This window comes from Aethalodelphis obliquidens, unplaced genomic scaffold (assembly GCF_003676395.1).
Source record: "Aethalodelphis obliquidens isolate GAN/ISIS:26980383/991018 unplaced genomic scaffold, ASM367639v1 scaffold36, whole genome shotgun sequence".
NCBI lineage: Eukaryota > Metazoa > Chordata > Mammalia > Artiodactyla > Delphinidae > Aethalodelphis > Aethalodelphis obliquidens.
Window position 1 is genome coordinate 13,863,611 of NW_020837980.1, and position 21,878 is coordinate 13,885,488.

Here is a 21,878-nt window from a genome sequence, read left to right on the forward strand (position 1 = left end):
TACTCTTTTTCCCCGTCATCTTATATCTGTTTTTAAGTATACCCAGTGACTTTTTAACTACAGATACTATATTTATATTACTAAATTTTCCATTAGTCTTTGTTTTTTCATAGTTTCTAATTTCCTTGAGATTCCTCATTTGTCTACTCATTATGTTCATCTTTACTTCATCTTCTTGAACATCCTTTTAATAATCTCCTTAAAGTCCCTATCTGTTAATTCCAACATCTGTTCTATCACAGAATTTCTATTCACTGGGCTATTTTCTTGATTATGGTTCAGAATTCCCTGTTCTTTACGCATCTGTGCATTTGTTATTAAATGTTGGATATTGTAGATGACACATTAGGAATTGTTTTTACAAAGTGTGCAATTTTTCTCTGGCAGGCAGGCGGTTAAGATTGTTTTGGTCTTGTTAGCCTCTATTTTATTTTTTGTGGGGCCACATGTAAGTTAATAGGTAGAGCATTTACTTTAGAGCACGATTTTTACTTGTAAGAGATAGCTTTGTGTGATCTCAAATGAATGCCTGAAGTTCTCAGCTCAGTGTCTTCTCTCGCTGGGTCAGAACTTTGGCACCGCATAACTTCTACTTGTGTGTGGTGAACACAACCTCTTGGCCAACAATCTGCAGTAAATCTCACATAGACTCCTGACCCCCATGCATTGCATAGTTCCTTCTGTGCTCTGCCCTACAGATTACAGCTTCCTTTGCAGCCTGGAACTGCAGTCTCTGCCTCCTCAGTTTAGTGATACTGCTGCTCAAATTGGGCTACACTAGTCTGCCTAGCAGCAGGAAAGGGCCCCGAAGACACCAGGATGATCATAACAATACTTTGCTGTTTCCCTTCTCTTAAGGATTGATGTCTATACTGGCTGTTTGCTTCATATATTTTGTCTAATTTCATAGTTGTTTTCAGTGGTAAGGGAAAGTTTAGTACTTGTTACATTGTCATGATCAGAAGTAAAGGTTCCTAAAATTCGTGCACTTTTAATACAGATCATTTGAGGTATTACCTCTTCTGCAAGCGCCTCAGACACAATTAATTGTTTCTTCTCTTATGAACTCATCCTCTCTATTATTTTACTGTGTTGGCATTATTGGTTTGCAGGTTAATTTAAGCAATATGCTATTGCTGAAATCAGGTATTATGCGTTTTCTTCTTTGCATTTGTTATGCCTAATCATATATAGTTTAAGAATATGATAAATAGTTGTTGAATAAATGAAAAGTCCTCCTGTCTAACCCTGTAAATTACAGCTGAAATAATGTTTCATCATTTTACTGTTTAATTCTGGTTTCACTTGTGTCTAGACTCCGTATAAGCAGAGAAATGTTCAAATATTATACAAGAACCTCTGTGGTTACTAAATGATTGGAAAACTACTAATGAAACCATCAGGATGAATTGCACAATGATTACTTAATTTCCTACTCTTGGAATGTTCCCAAAAGAAGTTGCCTGCTAACAGTATAATTTAGTAGCCTCTGAGTAAAAAGACATTTTTCCTACAAATAATGATATGAAGTTTTAATTCATGGTAATATAACTCAAAATATAAATGTAATGAAATGTATGTTTCTATGTGTGCATAACGACACAATAAGAATAGAAAATGCTATCATTTAAACCTCCAACTATGATATTTTTATCTAATAAAATGTAAATACTATAACATTTTATTTAGTTTTGATGAAACCAGAACTTTAAAAATATTATAAAAATTTTCCCTTTCTTTAGAAAAAATCATTAATTCAGGAACACAGAATTTGTGAATAAGTTTTTTTTCCCCAAAAGTATTGATAATATTAATACATTCCCCTAATTAAGATTAGTTACTCTCATTACCAAATTAACCCAGCACATTATTGAATGATTCTTTCAGATTCGTATTTTTAGGTTGACATATATGACACATACCTCTTTGTTCTTTGGCAATGTGCTTTCCCAGGTCCTGGGTAGAAAAGAACCTTTAAAGAGCATCAGAGATGGTTCCACAATGTTCATATTTCTACTGCTTTTATTTTCTTCTTTTGGCATCAAGTCAGTTGAGAAGGATGGATATATAGGAGGAATGCTACTTTCAAATCCTATATGGTAGTTATCCAGTTCACTCCATGAATTAATTTCATCCACACTAGTGGATGATGGAGGTAAAATATTGAATCCGTAATCATCAGCACCATGGTATTTTCCTATGGGGTTTCCCCCAAAGCTTTCTTTATTTATGTTTTGAGGATTTGGTAGCACGGAATGCCTAAAACCAATTACTCCTGTTTTATTAACTTGGTGACAGGAGAGTTCTGTGCTTTTAGAAGTGAATTCATTTAAGGATATTTGGTGTGCTTCATCTAATGAATGCCTTTTTGAGTCCCCGTGTGGTGCACTGGGCACAAAAATGGTGTTTTCTTCAATTTCTCTCTGATAGAGTGGGATTGTATTACTGATCTCATCTACTACATGATCAAAACCCAGACTGGTGTGGCTAGGAAAAAGAGGTTGATTTACAGAGTGAAATTCTTGGTGCTTTTGCTGCTTTTCATGTGATTCACTGGGATTTAGATCTGTTTTCCAACAATATGCCATTCTTTATTTTATGTAACTGAGAGGGTTGACTCTGCTCCAGATATCTCCTAGATGATATTATAAAATATGATAGGAATTTTCCTAGAAAAAACATACAAGGAAACAAAAAAACTTTAATTAGAAATAAAAGAGCTTGCAAGAAAGAAATATGTTGAGTAAATACAAACAATTGTTTTGAAGTTTCTCCTTAGCAAATGAAATAATTCCATGAGTAATATAAAACTCCATCAGGGCTCACAATATTAAAGTCCAAGGGGCAGTATTGACTTCAGAGACATTCATGAAACTCCTGTGATAGAAAAATAAGTCCACTTCAGTTATGACAGGAGTTTCATGAATCAATCCAAAGACAATATTCCCCTTTGGACTCCTTTTCCTACTGAAAATCCACTTGCCGACAGCAGCATTATCTCCCTCAGTATTCAGTCATCTATCAGCATGGTAGTATGCTAAAGTCTTTTTATTATCTTAAAAGTCTCTTCGTGATCAGCAGTTATTCCATCCCTAGATACAGTCTTAACTTCTTTCTCCTCTCCATAACCAATCATCTTATAGGTTGGCTAGATCCGTTCGTCTCTTCCCCAAAACTTCTTTAAATAATTGCAAACTTCTTTCATCATTTCTCCAGAACAACTTTCATTAAGTTTACTAATGAGTAAATTCAACTAATGTTTATCAGTCTCTATTTTATCTCTCTGCAAAATTTGAGTCCGTTCATTCACTATCCTTCTTATTTTAAAATTTCTTGCTGTGTCCTACTTTGGCTCTCTGTGACACTGTACTCTCTGAGTTCTTTGTTAGCTCCTTCTCAAGACTCCTTTGTCTATTACTCATTTTCTACCTGACCCTTGTCAGAGCTTCTTTTCTTCTCAATTATTCTCTTCTTGTAAGTTATTTCATACCTCCTGTGGTTTAAATTACCATCTATATGCCAATGACTCCAAACTAGACGATTCTTATTATTATCTGCTCAGTGTCTCCACTTTGAATTTTTTTTTTAACCTCTAAGAGAAAGTCCAAAACCTAAATCAAAATTCACCCAAGAACCTGCTCCTATCCTAGTGTCCTCTGTGAAAGAAAATAACCCAGCCATTCACTCAGTTGTTTAGCCCAGAAACCAGGGTTTTATCTTTGAATCTTCCCACACCTTTATTCTTCTACATCCAATGAACCACAAGTTCCTGTAGGAAGTCCTTCTTCCTTTCTCTGTCTACCATTGCCACAATCCTCGTCTATAGTTTTCATCTTCTCACCTGCAATGTTGCATTGTCTCTGAAACTACTTCTACATTTTCTGCAATTCATTCTTGTGTCCTGTAGTCCATTTTTTAATATTATAGTGTTATATTTAAGAGACTGACCATGTATCTCTCCTGGATAAAGCTTTTCAGTGGTTTCTCACTACCTCAGATAACATGTATAGATGTTACATATGTAAGATTTCACATTCCCATTAGATCATTAGGCCATGTTAGTCTTTCTTGCTTATAACTCAGTACCTAGTACTTTGCTTTACTCAGACTAGTTACTCATTTATATTTATTGATCAAGTGATTTAATAAATTAGAAAAATTATAATAGAATTATAACAAAATAAAATTGAAAAGTATTTATGTCATTTTAAGGAGTTAGTAATTCACTTAAAAATTGTATGTATGTCTGTTAAAGACAAAAACATTTTAAAGGATAATTATGATAATTATTACCTATCAAATATTATTTTCTATCAATGTGTTTTGCAATAGCAATTTATTTTCATTATATTGGCACCAAAAATTTACTTAAAACTCATGATCACCTGAGAAATAAGTGAATTAGATTTATTATACTTCACTCAGGAAATTGAACTGATAGGTTAGAGAAAGATTTTCAAGAGATGTAAATAAAGTGTGTATAGAAGGAAATATAGCAGAGGGAGGAACAGTCCCAAACACATTCTATGAGACCACCATCACCCTGATACCAAAACCAGACAAAGATGTCAGAAGAAGGAAACTACAAGTCAATAACACTGATGAACATAGATGTAAAAATTCTCAACAAAATATTAGCAAACAGAATCCAACAGCACATTAAAAGGATACTACACTGTGATCAAGTGGGATTTATCCCAGGAATGCAAGGATTCTTCAATATATGCAAATCAATCAATGTGATAAACCATATTAACAAACTGAAAGAGAAAAAGCATATGATCATCTCAGTAGATGCAGAAAAAGCTTTTGACAAAATTCAACACCCATTTATGATAAAAACCCTCCATAAAGTAGGCATAGAAGGAACTTATCTTAACATAATAAAGGCATTTTATGACAAACACACAGCCAACATCATTCTCAGTGGTGAAAAACTGAAACCATTTCCTCTAAGATCAGGAACAAGACAAGGTTGCCCACTCTCACCATGATTATTTAACACAGTTTTGGAAGTTTTAGCCACAGCAATCAGAGAAGAAAAAAAAAGGAATCTAAATCGGAAAAGAAGAGGTAAAGCTGTCACTGTTTGCAGATTACATGATACTATACATAGAGAATCCTAAAGATGCTACCAGAAAACTACTAGAGCTAATCAATGAATTTGGTAAAGTAGCAGGAAACAAAATTAATGCACAGAAATCTCTTGCATTCCTATACACTAATGATGAACAATCTGAAAGAGAAATTAAGGAAACACTCCCATTTACCATTGTAACAAAGAGAATAAAATACCTAGGAATAAACCTACCTAAGGAGACAAAAGACCTGTATGTAGAAAACTACAAGACACTGATGAAAGAAATTAAAATTGATACAAACAGATGGAGAGATATACCATGTTCTTGGATTGGAAGAATTAACATTGTGAAAATGACTATACTGCCCAAAGCAATCTCCAGATTCAGTGCAATCCCTATCAAACTACCACTGGTATTTTTCACAGAACTAGAAAAAAGAATTTCACAATTTGTATGGAAACACAAAAGACACCGAATAGCCAAAACAATCTTGAGAAAGAAAAACGGAGCTGGAGGAATCAGGCTCCTGGACTTCAGACTATACAAAAAGCTACAGTAATCAAGACAGTATGGTACTGGCACAAAAACAGAAATATAGATCAATGAAACAGGATTGAAAGCCCAGAGATAATCCCACGCACATATGGTCACCCTATTTTGATAAAGGAGGCAAGAATATACAATGGAGAAAAGATAGCCGCTTCAGTAAGTGGTGCTGGGAAAACTGGACAGCTACATGTAAAAGAATGAAATTAGAATACTCCCTAACACCATACACAAAATAAATTCAAAACGGATTAAAGACCTAAATGTAAGGCCAGACACTATAAAACTCTTAGAGGAAAACGTAGGCAGAACACTCTATGACACAAATCACAGCAAGATCCTTTTTGACCCACCTCCTAGAGAAATGGAAAGAAAAAAGAAAAATAATCAAATGGCACATAATGAAACGTAAAAGCTTTTGCACAGCAAAGGAAATCATATACAAGACAAAAAGACAACCCTCAGAATGGGAGAGAATATTTGCAAATGAAGCAACTGACAAAGGATTAATCTCCAATATTACAAGCAGCTCAATATCAAAAAAACAAACAACCCAATCCCCAAATGGGCAGAAGACGTAAAGAGACATTTCTCCAAAGAAGATATACAGATTGCCATGGAACACATGAAAGGATGCTCAACATCACTAATCATTAGAGAAATGCAAATCAAAACTACAGTGAGATATCATCTCACACCAGTCAGAATGACCACCATCAAAAAATCTAGAAACAGTAAATGCTGGAGTGGGTGTGGAGAAAAGGGAACCCTCTTGGACTGTGGGTGGGAATGTAAATTGGTACAGCCACTATGGAGAACAGTATGGAGGTTCCTTTAAAAGACTAAAAATAAAACTACCATATGACCCAGCAATCCCATTACTGGGCATATACCCTAAGAAAACCATAATTCAAAAAGAGGCATGTACCACAATGTTCATTGCAGCTCTATTTACAGTAGCCAGGACATGGAAGCAACCTAAGTGTCCATCGACAGATGAATGGATAAAGAAGATGTAGCACATATATACAATGCAATATTACTCAGCCATAAAAAGAAATGAAATTGAGTTATTTGTGGTGAGGTTGATGGACCTAGAGTCTGTCATACAGAGTGAAGTAAGTCAGAAAGAGAGAAGCAAATACCGTATGCTAACATATATATATGGAATCTAAAAAAAAAAAAGTTCTGAAGGACCTAGGGGTAGGACAGAAATAAAGATGCAGACAAGAGAATGGACTTAAGGGGGAAGGGTAAGCTGGGACAAAGTGAGAGAGTGACATAGACATATATACACTACCAAATGTAAAATAGATAGCTAGTGGGAAGCAGCCACGTAACACAGGTAGATCAGCTCGGTGCTTTGTGACCACTTAGAGGGGTGGGATAGGGAGTGTGGGAGGGAGACGCAAGAAGGAGGAGATATGGGGATATATTTATATGTATAGCTGATTCACTTTATTATAAAGCAAAATCGAACACACCATTATAAAGCAATTATACTCCATTAAAGATATTTTTTTTAAAGTGTTAACTAGGAAATTAATGTATAAAATGTTACTCCAAACTATTCTAATACATGGGTCACATAGACACATTATCTAGCCATAATCCCTTTTTCAGGAATTGCCATTTTTCCCCCTCCACGTTAGTAGTGAAAGCTCTGCTTCTTTATAGCAAATTATATTCTTTCATCTATCTCTGTCATGGAACTCAGAATTTGTCAGGTGTGACTTTACTCTGACGACCGTAGTTAATATCCTGTTCCAGTCTTCCTTAGCCTAGCCTGCTCTGGCTTAGCTTAAATACAGTACATATGGCTATATTATATTGACTTTTAAATTTTTTGTGGTTTCAAGAGAACTGAGTGTTTTTAAATTAGTTTTAAAATTGTCTAGAGCCATAAAGGAGGTCTTAAATGAAGTATGAGTGGTCTAATGCTGAAATTAAAGATTCACTTAAGCTATACCACCTTATTGCTATTAATAATAATGATACTTAACATTTTTTGAGCACTTGCTCTGAGCTACTGCTTTATATACACGAACATGTTTACATGTATTAACATATCATCTCAACCTGTGATATTATTACTGCCATTTAACAAATGAGGAAACTGAGGCACAGAAAGGTGAATCAAGTTACCCAAGGTCTGAGGGTTTGTGTTCACAGATTTGTTTTAAACAGGAATTAAAGACAGCATTTGGGTGATAACGCCATACTAATATGACACCTAGAACATGCCTGAATTTAGGTACTGAAACACAGCATTAACTCAACTCAAACTATCTTTGCTGAAAAGAGTTGAAAACTTTAAAATTTTTATTAATAATAATATTTTTCCATGCATTTCTTGCAGCACTGTTACTTGAAATGGGTTAGAGGCCTGTCTGAAAAAATCTCATTATAATGAATAAGAAATATTTATTCATATTGAAAATGTAATAAAACAATCCAGATTCATTTTTTTCAATATTAAATTTGGTGATTTTAAGGGATTTCTAATAATTTTACGTCTCCTCTTTACCATCACAATCTAGAAGCTAGACTATTTCTTAGTTTATAAGCAAACAAAAATGTGATTTAGTGCTAGCTGGTAAATGTATGCACTCTGCATTATGAAGTAATGCATGAAATAGTAAAAGTCATATACCTTGACTTTGAGGCAGAACTATACATACAACATGGTAGCAAATACGTCATACTTGAGAGGGCATGGCTATTGGTTCCTGATTTAAATAAGACTCTGCAAAACTATAGAAAAAAATCTGTGTGATAAGCAGAGTAATGCCCCCCTGCAAATATTCCCATATCTTAATCCTTGGAACCTGTGACTATGTTAGATTTAAGTGACAAAGAAGAATTGAGGTTGTAAATGGAATTGTTTCCTAGTCAACTTACCTTAAAATAAGAAATTATTTGAATAGGCTCAGTATAATCACAAGGATCCTTAAAACTAGAAAAGGAGGCAGAAGAGGTCAGAGGGATATTCAGGGAGGACTCAACCTGCTTTTACTGGCTTTGAAGATGCAAAAAGGGGCCATGAGCCAAGGAACGTGAGCAGCCTCTAGAAGCTAGAAAGGGCAAGGGAATGGATTTCCCCCTAGAAGCATCGAGAAAGGAACACAGCCCTTGATTTTAGCACAGTGAGACTTGTGTTGTATTTCTGGCCGACAGAATTATACGATAATGATTTGTGTTATTTTAAGTAACTAAGTTTGCGATCATTTGTTACAGTGGCAATAAAAAATCAATACAACATGAAAACTGGAATCTGCTTCCTGAATGGACTGGAAAATCAGGGACTAGTAGAAGGATAGCAGACCACAGAAAAACACTCTTCCATTCTTTGTTGGTAAGTTCAGCTAAATTCGAACAGGGATGTTTAAAAGGTGTTAGTAATGACAACTTAGTATTCTGCAATAGCTTATAACTTTCTATTCAGTTCGGCTTTCAAAAGATCTGTTTTTATTGAGGGTTAATTGCTCAATTGTCTTCAAAGAAAAAGTAGAGACAAAATTTGGGTACCTATCAGAGAAAGGGCAGCCCCTGCCAGCTGCTTCCACTTTCTAATTCTACTAAGTTGCAAATATCATTCAAATAGCCCCAGTGTTCAGAATGGGAACAAAAAATGTTTATTTTACAAAAGAATAAAGAACTTTTCTGAAAATGTCTGTTCTTGATCCAAAAAGTCCTGGCTACATTACTGAATAAGTATATCTGCAGGGGCGAGATGAGAAGAGTGTGAAAGGAATAAATTATGAGATTGAAGAAAAATGATCTTTTTCTTCAGATAACAAGTTGTAGGCATTGAAAACTGACCAGTTTTTACAATATATATTAATGTCATGGGAGATAAAGATCATGCCAACATAAGCCATGTCACAGTCTAATCAAACTAAACCATCTGTATTTTGGTAAGGTGGAGGGTAAGTCCATATATCTATAGCAGCTAAGCTGGGTCCTGAGAAGACTCTGAGTTGGACACATGGCCTGAAATTCCCATCTCTCCATCTTCTGAGCCAATTTTATATATCATGCAGACACTCATATTTTAGATAGACATAAGTATGATCTTTTTCAGATCAATTTGCTGAATGAATACAGAGAAGAGCACAACTATATATATATAAATATATATATATAGTGTTTATATAATTTAATGAAATGTATATATAATTAATCTATATTATGTATAAAATTTACACTAGCTTACTTTTTCCATTTCTAATTTGGAAATGAGTGGTAAGGTAAACATATTATTTTCATGATCTCTAATTATTTTCACCTAGGTGCAAACAAGAGATGCTTGGGAGAAACATTAGTTTCCAAGGAGTCTTTATCAGATGCCTTTTTGTGTGAACAATTGACATTTTCTTAGTCATGTATAATCCTATAGAAGACTCACTTCCTATTAGACTGCCTAAAGCTCTTGGTATATGGAGAATTTGAAGCTGTCACTTATGCTTATGTTTGAGAGATACTGACTTGAATACATCAATTCATTTATTCATACCTCTATTTACTCATTTGCACATTTATTTATTCAGTACCGGTTTTAAAAGATTTTGTGTCAAGTACTGTGCAAAGCACTGGGAATATAAAAATGATAAAGCGCAGCTGTTGCCCTCAAGTACCTCACAGACATAAATTTATAATACGGTATTATATGACAATGACTTTAACAGATGCAGTCTTCATTTTGTTTGGGGGAATTTCATATAGAACATTGTTAAGATTATTTTGCCTTAGAGAAAGCAGAAGTAAAATTCATGAAGGACATATTTAAGGTTTATGTATTGGGTATGTTCTTGTTTAGAATATGCAATATATCAGAGATAATTTTATGCAGGTCATTGAGACCTGGTTTCAAGAATACTTTGATTCCTAAGTATTCTTAAGTTTTCAGCCCCAAACATGATAAAGCAGTTGCAACAGTAATTCATTCAGTTCCTCTGAATGTGTCTTAGGAGTAAATATGACAATGGAAAGTCAGCCTCCAGCTCTGATGTAACAACTTTGGGGGAAATGATCTAGTGGGAATGAAACCTGTTTCAGGGGAGGACACGGACAGTCAAGGAATATGACATCAACTCTTAAGGGAGGAGGTCCTCAGACCCAATCCTGGGGGCTCCATAAATGCAGCCTAGTGGTATTTGGGAAGAACCAACAGTGCTTCACCTATTGTGAGACAAATCTATTCTGAAAAATCAGCACTATGAGAATTTTTATGTGATTGAAGCAGTAGTGGCTGCTGTTTTCTTTTTCTACTGCAACCAATATTTAGGTCCCCATCCCCTATTTAAGTCTCTGTTATTGAATTTTCTATTAGTAATGAATGGGTAAGTTAGAGAGTTATTTTCAATAACTTATTTGGTTTTCAGAGGAATCCTTTACATTAAACCTTTAAGCAATAGTATTAGGAAAAGACAATTGCAATTTATCAAAGTGAGTTGGGTAAGGTTTCAGGAAGAGAAGATTCCTAAACTGATGGAAGGAAGAGTAGCAGTTTTCCAGACAGGTTTGGGACAAGGAAGAGGAGGTCCTTTGTTTTCCAGACAGAGACTATTATTTGTGAAAAGTCAAGGAGAAAAATAAGAAGAAAGAAAAACAAGAATAGGAAAAATGGGATAAAGAAACTGTGTAATTCAGAAGAAGAAAGATGAAGAAGATGGTAGAAAGGTGAAGATGTGAAAAGGTACTCTGTTGGGAACAGAGTACTAGCTGCTGAGTTAGAGTAGTGAAAAGACTAACATAGTCTTGTAACTAAATGGAAAAGAGAATTATCATCAAATTTTTTGGCAGCAACACCTTGTGCCGGAAGAAAATTGAGTTATATATTTAAGATATACAAGAAAAGAAATTGTGAACCAAGAATATGTGTTCACTTAAACTGACTTCCAAATTAAAATTCCTCAAACTGCCATGGCCACACAACAACTTAGGGAATATTGTTTTTATGGACTATTTATTAATCAGCTACTGGAGAATAAGCTTCAGATAATCAAAATGACAGAGATACATCAACATTAAGACTATCGATGGGTATTGAATATATACATATTTTCTTGAAGAACTCAATTAGATGAGGGATATGGAGACAGTTTAATATGGCTGTCTGCACTGAAAATGTAGATAGTGTTCAGCTTTAATAAAAGGCAGGGGAAATGAAGAGAACATATACACATTTTTTGAAAACTTTTTATTAATCATATGGGTGATTGTGTTAGAATTGTTATCCTTAGAATACTTGTATGTAATGCTAGGTAAAACAAATGAATAATTCTGGCATTCCCAGTGCCCTTAAGAACCAGTAATCTTAGTAGTATAATATTATACCTGAAAGTATCAGAGCAAACTCATCAGGTTTTAAAAAAAATCTATAATTATCTATCCATAGCTTTTTTCCTTGGAAAGACCTAGAAATAATGCCTATCTTAATAGAAGTGAGCATCCCTACCATCCAGACTGTTTGAAATACCACTTCCTCCTAAAAGAAAGAAGCCTACTTGGAGTACCACCTGATTTTGAGAAAAGGACAGCTAATGTAAGATGAGCATATGATATCCTATTATTTTAGTTAATAAGGAAGCTATTACAGAATACAAAGATGCACCAATAGAAGTTGAGCACCAGCTTGAAAAGGCTCACATTGGCCTAAAAGTATAATAAACTGAAATGGATGAAAACATATCAAACATGTTAAGTGCATGAATTCATAATGATACACATACACACATACAATTAATTAATTGCCTTTGCACAGCACAGGATTAATAAAATACACAATAAAACATGTTTTGTCTTTTTTATATGAAATGAACACTGGATAACTAAGTAATAGATGAGGCAAAGTTTCTCTTTGTACAAGTATTGCAAAACATAAGTAAAGAAAGAATGATGAAGTTGGGTTATCAATATTTTACAGTAAGTCATGAATTATAAAATCTAGGCATAAAGCATTGGTGGTTGCTAACATGACAAAAAGTGGAGCAGCCAGCATTTTGTGCTTTCTGATAAAGAATTCAAAACTACCATGAAGAAGTCTTGCCAGAAAATCTAACCTTAATCTATCTGATTAAGCTTCTAGATCTAATCACCATGCACAAGAAACACAGGGTAGAGGAGACATGTTAAACTAAATCAGGATGGAAATTGATATAGAAAAATAAGCTGGCTTCTTCAACAAATGAATTAGAAGGGAAAAAAAAAGAAAGCGGGATGAAATACATCAATTGAAAAAGACTGTAAAAACCCACACCTACACCCCGCCTCCCCACAAAAAAGAAGGTAAAACAAAGCCATGCACTTTAGGGATACACACTTGAATGATGAAACTATATAGAAAAGTACAGAAGAGACATCAGAAGAGCTGTTGTTCTTGGGGAGAGGAAAGGTATTGTAAGGGGTGAATGGAGGGCTTTTGGATGGCAGGAAAGGTTTATCTCTTGACATGGAGGGTGGTTAGAAGGTTGTTCAATTTATAATAGTACATTAAGCTATACATTTGTTTTATGTAGTTGGTAATATAAAATTTTTTAAAAGGAATAGATAGCTTGATTTCTTGCTATCCAGTGAATCCCACTTGAATCCCAGTGTGGGAGAAAACCAATATTTAATGAATGAATCTAAAAAGAAAAAGTACAAAATAACCTGAAAGGTAGGAAAAGGAACTATAATATAAGCCACTATCACTTCACTTTGTCCACTTCTGGTCCTGGTAAGAGGAAAAGAAGTGAAAGGCAAGTGGCTTCCTTTCAAGAACCTGATTATGAAGTTGCACATATCACTTCTGCTCACATACATTGGCCTGAATATATAACTGTAAGGAAGGCTGGGAAATGTAGTTCCTTATTGTGTTGCCAGGAGACCAGAAGAAAGACAGATGTTGTATTACTAAAAGGAAAAATAATGGAGAACTTGAAGTTCTCTGGGAGGCCTGGAGTTGGAATGGGAAATGAAGATGCTGAACCAGGTGTAACAGGAGCAAAAGTCCTTAATGGATGTGGAGGAACAAGGTCAGAGGATGTCAGTAAGTAGAAGGGACACCGGTAGGAGAGCAAGATGTTATTGGACCCTGGTTGTCCTTGCCTCCTGTTCCTTGGTATGAGGGGCATGGGAGAATGAACAGCTTCCACAGGAGAGCTACAAAGAAGCAGAGTCCTTGGAGAGCCAGGGTTCCCTTTTGGAAAAGGAAGTGAAGAGGGCTAAAGAAATCAACAATGCATCTTGCATAGATTAAATCTCAACTGGAAAAACACCTCCCACTGCACATTTTACAAGTTGGTATTTCTGTCACTCCTTTTACTTTGAGGAGATATGGAATACAAAACATTAGTTAATCAGTTCAGCTCTAGTTCTTAAAATTATCTGTTTAATTTAAATATTTAATTTTTTAAAATAACAGCAAATATTAGTATGTTTTTAGTAAATAACTTGAAGCATATCAAAGTTACCTGTTTAGAATATGAGACGCTTCATTGTTTTATACTAGTATAATTTACAAAATTTTCCATACATGGGGCTTCCCTGGTGGCGCAGTGGTTGAGAGTCCGCCTGCCAATGCAGGGGACACAGGTTCGTGCCCCGGTCTGGGAGGATCCCACATGCCGTGGAGCGGCTGGGCCCATGAGCATGGCCGCTGAGCCTGCGCGTCCAGAGCCTGTGCTCCGCAATAGGAGGGGCCACAACAGTGAGAAGCCCGTGTACCGCAAAAAAAAAAAAAAAAAAAAAAAACTAAAAATTAAGATACCATATGATCCAGCAATCCCACTCCTGGATATATATCCAGAAAAGATGAAAACTCTTAATTGGAAAAGATACAGGCCCCCCAGCATTCATAGCAGCACTATTTACAACAGGCAAGACATGGAAGAAACCTAAGTGTCAATCGACAGATGAATGGATAAAGAAAATGTGGTGTGTGTGTGTGTGTGTGTGTATACACACACACAAAGTAATATTACTCAACCATAAAAAAGAATGAAATAAAGCTATCTGCAGTAATGTAGATGGACCTAGAGATTATCATACTAAGTGAAGTAAGTCAGACAAAGACAAATCACATGATATTACTTATATGTGGAATCTAAAAATATGATACAAATGAACTTATTTACAAAACAGAAACAGACTCACAGACATAGAAAACAAATTCATAGTTACCAAAGGGGAAAGGGGAGGAGGGATAAATCAGGAGTTTGGGATTAGCATACACACACTACTGTATATAATATAATAAACAACAAGGACCTACTGTATAGCACAGGGAACTATATTCAGTGTCTTGTAATAATCTATAATGAAAAAGAATATAGATATATGTGTGTATAACTGAATCACTTTGCTGTACACCTGAAACTAATACAACATTGTAACTCAACTGTACTTCAATTTAAAAAATAAATAAAACATACATCTGAAAGGTGTACATCATATGATTCACTGCATAAGAGCTACAACAATAGGAATGCATCTAAAAATCAACATAGTATAAGAATTAAATGAATTAGTGTGTAAAGGCTGAATGAAAAAAACAGGCAAAATCAGAAAACTTTAAAACAACCTGAAAAAGCTTGCAAATTGTAGAAAAAGAAAGCTGGTTAACAGACTGTGAGCTTAGTAAATGAGTTCAGTTCCCTAATCTTAGAATAATGATAATAAAATAAATTGAGGTTTTTGAAATCAGTCCAGTTGACTTTCTTTAAATGGAATCTGGCTGGTAGTGTGTCACTTAAAAAATTAACCAAATATTAAAAAAATGAAAAAGTCTATTCATTGTATAACATTGCCAGCAACAAAGACTGGCAACCATTCATTTGATTACCCAAATTTTTACCATATGTAAGACAAAGCAGATCAATCTGAAATAGAAAGAAAAAAAAAACTGGATGGCACTTTCTTTATTATCTTAAGGAGAATAAATCTACCAGTCTGAACAGTGTTAAGGAGATGACCAATTTCCTTGCTACTGCCTGACTCGGAGATCTAGTATTGGATCAACTCTCCCCACCACCCAAAGAAGGGTATCTACAGGCAGGGCCACTTTACCATCCCCCTTTCTACATGTTTTCTAAGACTAAAATTTGTATTAATGCAAAATATTCAGAGACTACAGTGGCTAAGCATTCGGTTTGCTGCATCTGAGAATGTGAAAAAAGGAAGTGCCGTAAGAAAGTACAAAGGTAGACCACTTCTGGCAAAATAACTATACATTGTTTAGAATTACCTAGAAAAATGCTTACCTTCTCAAAGTAGTCAACTAGACCGCAGAAGCAAGACTGGTAAAGTACAGAATTTAGAGAAATTAAGTGACCACCAGTGACCAGTAATTAGACTAAGTCTGTTCACATTTATCATTGCTCTAGCTAAAAATCTGAGAAACGTGTTTTAACAGCAACCAGGAAAACGAGAGTAACCAGAAGAAACTACAAACATTATTTTTGAGTAATCAGTGGAGAGAATCTTCATTCCTAAAGGATGAGTAGTTGGAAAAAAATCAAATTGGAGATGTGAAAATATTCTGCAAGAAGTAAAATAACTGACAAGACACAAGGCGTTTTTGAAAAATATATGCTATAGTACACCTAAGTAAATTTTATAAAAACATAAGCATTTTTGTTTTTATAAAATTAAGAAATGTGTTCAGTGAAATAAGATATAAAAATAAAATTTGAAATAATATAACAATAAAATGAAGAATAAAGATATGGAGGAAATGGATAAAAGGGATATGTTAATAAAAATGGGGCTTAATGAGCTACTAAGATGTAAAGAAACTAAAAATTCAGTGACACACTTAAAATATTCATTAAAAGCAGAATTGACAAAGCAGAAAATGAAAATTTGAGATGAACATTGAGAACCACTCTATGAATACAGAGGAAAAGGAACTAATGATAGAAATGAATGAGAGGTACTCTTGAAATTGCAGAAGTCAAAGAAAGGACATCTGACATCATATTATTGAAATGAAACAGAGGTAACATTGAAGACTGCCAAAAAAAATCTAACTGGGCTGAATAAAGCTCTGCATATGCATATCAAACCTGAATACATATATGACACACATACAACCAGGAAAAATTAAGGAAATATGTAAAGTATGTAAACTTTTTAAAGGAGGAGGGGAAGAGGAGGGAAAAAATAAATAAAGGAAAGTTAGTCTGGACATAGACTTCACCTTTAAACACTAACTGTCCCAGGACAAGGGGACAGTAGCTACATAGTTTCGAGAGTAAATATGTTTTATGTCAGTCATTCAGTTTGCCATTTATATGTGAAAACAGCTAAAACATATTTGCATGTATGTAAGTGCTCAGAAATCTTTGTACCCTTCTAATGGAAAAGGTGCACCGGTTGACAAACTTTTAATCAAAAATAAGAACTCAAGATTAGGGACCTAAGAGTAGGTATTAGTACTGGGAGATTGGCTTGATACTTTGCGATGACCTAGAGGGATGGGATAGGGAGGATGGGAGGGAAGCTCAAGAGGGAGGGGATATGGGGACATGTGTATGCATGTGGCTGATTCTTTGTGTTGTGCAATAGAAACTAAAACAGTATTGTGAAGCAATTATACTCCAATAAAGATCTATTAAAAATTTTTAATAAATCACCTAATGTTGACTGAGTCTAAATAATTATTAAAAACATAATTTTAAATATAATAAAAGCAAAGATTGTTTGATATTAATAAGCTAGATGAGAAATCATAGACCATTCCAAAACTGAAAGGCATGCTAAATTTTCTGCCTTAAAAGGAGAAAGGGGATTAAAGTATGTTATTTCCTTTTCAACAGTGATTAAGAAAAAATTCATATATAATTGTACAAATATATAATTGTAATGTGTCACAGAGACATATTAGTTGAAGAAGAACAGTGTGTATAACTTCCAAACCACCAGAAGAATCAAAATTTGGTAACATTTGCATCATACTCATCAGGAAAATGGGAAAAGTATGTATTAAGAATAAAACCCAGAATGAGGCAAGTAAGATCAATGGCATTTCTAATGGCAGTAGTATAAATAGTTAATTGGAATAAAAAACATTATCCAAATATGTAATTTTTAGTTGTGTGGTTTTTGTAACAGAAACATGAAAAGTATCAAAGTTAAGAGAAAAGTGTTGCCAAGCATATAACTCAAGCACAGAAACACACACACACACACACACACACACCCAATGAAGCAGAATAGGTAATGTAAGTATCTAGTATCAGAAAACAGAATATAGGGTAAAAAAAAAGCATCAAGATGATCTTATGGCAATTTCTAGAGATGTTATAGTAGATGTGGACATTTATGTGTTAAATAAAAGTATGTTGTGTGTATACTTTTTTTTAACAACTTTATTGGAGTATAATTGCTTTACAGTGGTGTGTTAGTTTCTGCTGTATAACATAGTGAATCAGCTATACATATACATATATCCCCATATCTCCTCCCTCTTACGACTCCCTCCCACCCTCCCTATCCTACCCCTCTAGGTGGACACAAAGCACAAAGCTGATCTCCCTGTGCTATGTGGCTGCTTCTCACTGGCTATCTATTTTATATTTGGCAGTGTATATATGTCCATGCCACTCCCTCACTTTGTCCCAGCTTACCCTTGCCCCTCCCCATGTCCTCAAGTCCATTCTCTATGTCTGCGTCTTTATTCCTGTCCTGCCCCTACGTTCTTCAGAACCATTTTTTTTTTGTTTTAGATTCCATATATATGTGTTAGAATATGGTATTTGTTGTTCTCTTTCTGACTTACTTCACTTTGTATGACAGACTCTAGGTCCATCCACCTCACTACAAATAACTTAATTTCATTTCTTTTATGGCTGAGTAATATTCCATTGTATATATGTGCCACACCTTCTTTATCCATTCATCTGTCGATGGACACTTAGGTTGCTTCCATATCCTGGCTATTGGAAATAGAGCTGCAGTGAACACTGTAGTACATGACTCTTTTCGAATTATGGTTTTCTCAGGGTATATACCCAGTAGTGGGATTGCTGGGTCATATGGTAGTTCTATTTTTAGGTTTTTAAGGAACCTCCAGATTGTTCTCCATAGTGGCTGTATCAGTTTACATTCCCACCAATAGTGCAGGAGGGTTCCCTTTTCTCCACACCCTTTCCAGCATTTATCGTTTGTAGATTTTTTGATGATGGCCATTCTGACTGGTGTGAGGTGATACCTCATTGTAGTTTTGATTTGCATTTCTCTAATGATTAGTGATGTTGAGCATCCTTTCATGTGTTTGTTGGCAATCTGAATATGTTTGGAAAAATGTCTCTTTAGGTCCTCTGCCCATTTTTGGATTGGGTTGGTTTTTTCTAATTGAGCTGCATGAGCTGCCTGTATATTTTGGAGATTAATCCTTTGTCAGTTGCTTCATTTGCGTATATTTTCTTCTATTCTGAGAGTTATCTTTTTGTCTTGTTTATGGTTTCCTTTGCAGTGCAAACCTTTTAAGTTTCATTAGGTCCCATTTGTTTATTTCTGGTTTTACTTCCATTTCTCTAGGAGGTGGGTCAAAAAGGATCTTTCTGTGATTTATGTTATAGAGCGTTCTACCTATGTTTTCCTCTAAGAGTTTTATAGTGTCTGGCCTTACATTTAGGTCTTTAATCCATTTTCAGTTTATTTTTGTGTATGCTGTTAGGGAGCGTTCTAATTCCATTCTTTAACATATAGGTGTCCGGTTTACACAGCACCACTTATTGAAGAGGCTAATTTTTCTCCATTGTATATTCTTGCTTCCTTTATCAAAAATAAGGTGACCATATGTGCGTGGGTTTATCTCTGGGCTTTCTATCCTGTTCCATTGATCTATATTTCTGTTTTTGTGCCAGTACCATACTGTCTTGATTACTGTAACTTTGTAGTATAGTCTGAAGTCCTAGTGCCTTATTCCTCCAGCTCCATTTTTCTTTCTCAAGATTGCTTTGGCTATTCGGGATCTTCTGTGTTTCTATACAAATTGTGAAATTTTTCATTCTAGTTCTGTGAAAAATGCCATTGGTAGTTTGATAGGGATTACATTGAATCTGGAGATTGCTTTGGGCGGTATAGACATTTTCACAATGTTGATTCTTCCAATCCAAGAACATGGTGCATCTCTCCATCTGTTTGTATCATCTTTACTTTCTTTCACCAGTGTCTTATAGTTTGCTGCATACAGGTCTTTTGTCTCTTTAGGTAAGTTTATTAGGAGGTGTTTTATTCTTTTTGTTGCAGTGGTAAATGGGAGTTTTTCCTTAATTTCTCTTTCAGATTTTTCATCATTAGTGTATAGGAATGCAAGAGATTTCTCTGCATTAATTTTGTATCCTGCTACTCTACCAAATTCATTGATTAGCTCTAGTAGTTTTCGGGTAGCATCTTTAGGATTCTTTATGTATAGTATCATATCATCTGCAAATAGTGACAGTCTTATTTCTTCTTTTCCAATTTGGATTTTTTTTTTCTTTTTCTTCTCTGATTGCTGTGGCTAAAACTTTCAAAACTATGTTGAATAATAGTGGTGAGAGTGGGCAACCTTGTCTTGTTCCTGATCTTAGTGGAAATGGTTTCAGTTTTTCACCTTTGAGAACATTGTTGGCCATGTGTTTGTCATATATGGCCTTTATTATTTTGAGGTAAGTTCCCTCTATGCCTACTTTCTGGAGGGTTTTTATCATAAACGGGTGTTGAATTTTTTTGAAAGCTTTTCTTGCATCTATTGAGGTGATCATATTGTTTTTCTCCAATTTGATAACATGGTATATCACATTGATTGATTTGCATATATTGAAGAATCCTTGCATTCCTGGCATAAACCCCACTTGATCATGGTGTATGATCATTTTAATGTGCTGTTGGATTCTGGTTGCTAGTATTTTGTTGAGGATTTTTGCATCTATGTTCATCAGTGATATTGGCCTGTAGTTTTCTTTTTGTGACATATTTGTCTGGTTTTGGTATCATGGTGATGGTGGCCTTGTAGAATGAGTTTGGGAGTGTTCCTCCCTCTGCTATATTTTGGAAGAGTTTGAGAAGGATAGGTGTTAGCTTTTCTCTAAATGTTTGATAGAATTCACCTGTGAAGCCATCTGGTCCTGGGCTTTTGTTTGTTGGAAGATTTTTAATCACAGTTTCAATTTCAGTGCTTGTGATTAGTCTGTTTATATTTTGTATTTCTTCCTGGTTCAGTCTCAGAAGTTTGTGCTTTTCTAAAAATTTGTGCATTTCTTCCAGGTTGTCCATTTTATTGGCATAGAGTTGCTTGTAGTAATCTCTCATGATCCTTTGTATTTCTGCAGTGTCATTTGTTACTTCTCCTTTGTCATTTCTAATTCTGTTGATTTAAGTCTTCTCCCTTTTTTACTTGATGAGTCTAGCTAATGGTTTATCAATTTCGTTTATCTTCTCAAAGAACCAGCTTTTAGTTCTATTGATCTTTGCTCTTATTTCCTTCATTTCTTTATCATTTATATCTGATCTGATCTCTGTGATTTCTTTCCTTCTGCTAACTTTGGGGTTTCTTTCTTCTTCTTTCTCTAATTGCTTTAGGTGTAAGGTTAGGTTGTTTATTTGAGACGTTTCTTGTTTCTTGAGGTAGTATTGTATTGCTATAAACTTCCCTCTTAGACCTGCTTTTGCTGCATCCCAAAGGTTTTGGGTCATCGTGTTTTCGTTGTCATTTGTTTGTAGGTATTTTTTGATTTCCTCTTTGATTTCTTCAGTGATCTCTTGGTTATTTAGTAGTGTATTGTTTAGCCTCCATGTGTTTGTAGTTTTTACAGATTTTTTCTGTAATTGATATCTAGTCTTGTAGTGTTGTGGTTGGAAAAGATACTTAATATGATTTCAATTTTCTTTAATTTACCGAGGCTTGATTTGTGACCCAAGATACGATCTATCTTATAGAATGTTCCATGAGCACTTGAGAAGAATGTGTATCCTGTTGTTTTTGGATGGAATGTTGTATTAATATCAATTAAGTCCATCTTGTTTAATGTATCATTTAAAGCTTGTATTTCCCTATTTATGTTCATTTTGGATGATCTGTTCATTGGTGAAAGTGGGGTGTTAAAGTCCGCTACTATGATTGTGTTACTGTTGATTTCCCCTTTCATGGCTGTTAGCATTGCCTTATGTATTGACGTGCTCCTATGGTAGGTGCATAATTATTTACAATTGTTATCTCTTCTTCTTGGGTTGATCCCTTGATCATTATGCAGTGTCCTTATTTGTCTCTTGTAATACTCT

The 21,878-nt window shown here is 34.8% G+C and overlaps 1 protein-coding gene across 12 annotated transcripts in view; it reads right to left on the reverse strand.

The window, feature by feature from the left end:
- PIK3C2G (phosphatidylinositol-4-phosphate 3-kinase catalytic subunit type 2 gamma) overlaps nt 1-21,878 on the reverse strand; it is a 369,692-nt gene that overhangs the window by 336,916 nt on the left and 10,898 nt on the right. For 6 of the 12 annotated variants that reach the window (XM_027129494.1, XM_027129489.1, XM_027129487.1 and 3 more), the window contains exon 1: nt 1,923-2,710. In XM_027129494.1, coding sequence (XP_026985295.1) covers nt 1,923-2,588 — 666 coding nt within the window. In that variant the 5' untranslated portion in view covers nt 2,589-2,710. Of the gene's footprint in view, nt 1-1,922; nt 4,072-21,878 lie in introns of those variants that run through there. The other 6 variants (XM_027129484.1, XM_027129485.1, XM_027129490.1 and 3 more) reach the window with 4 other exon arrangements.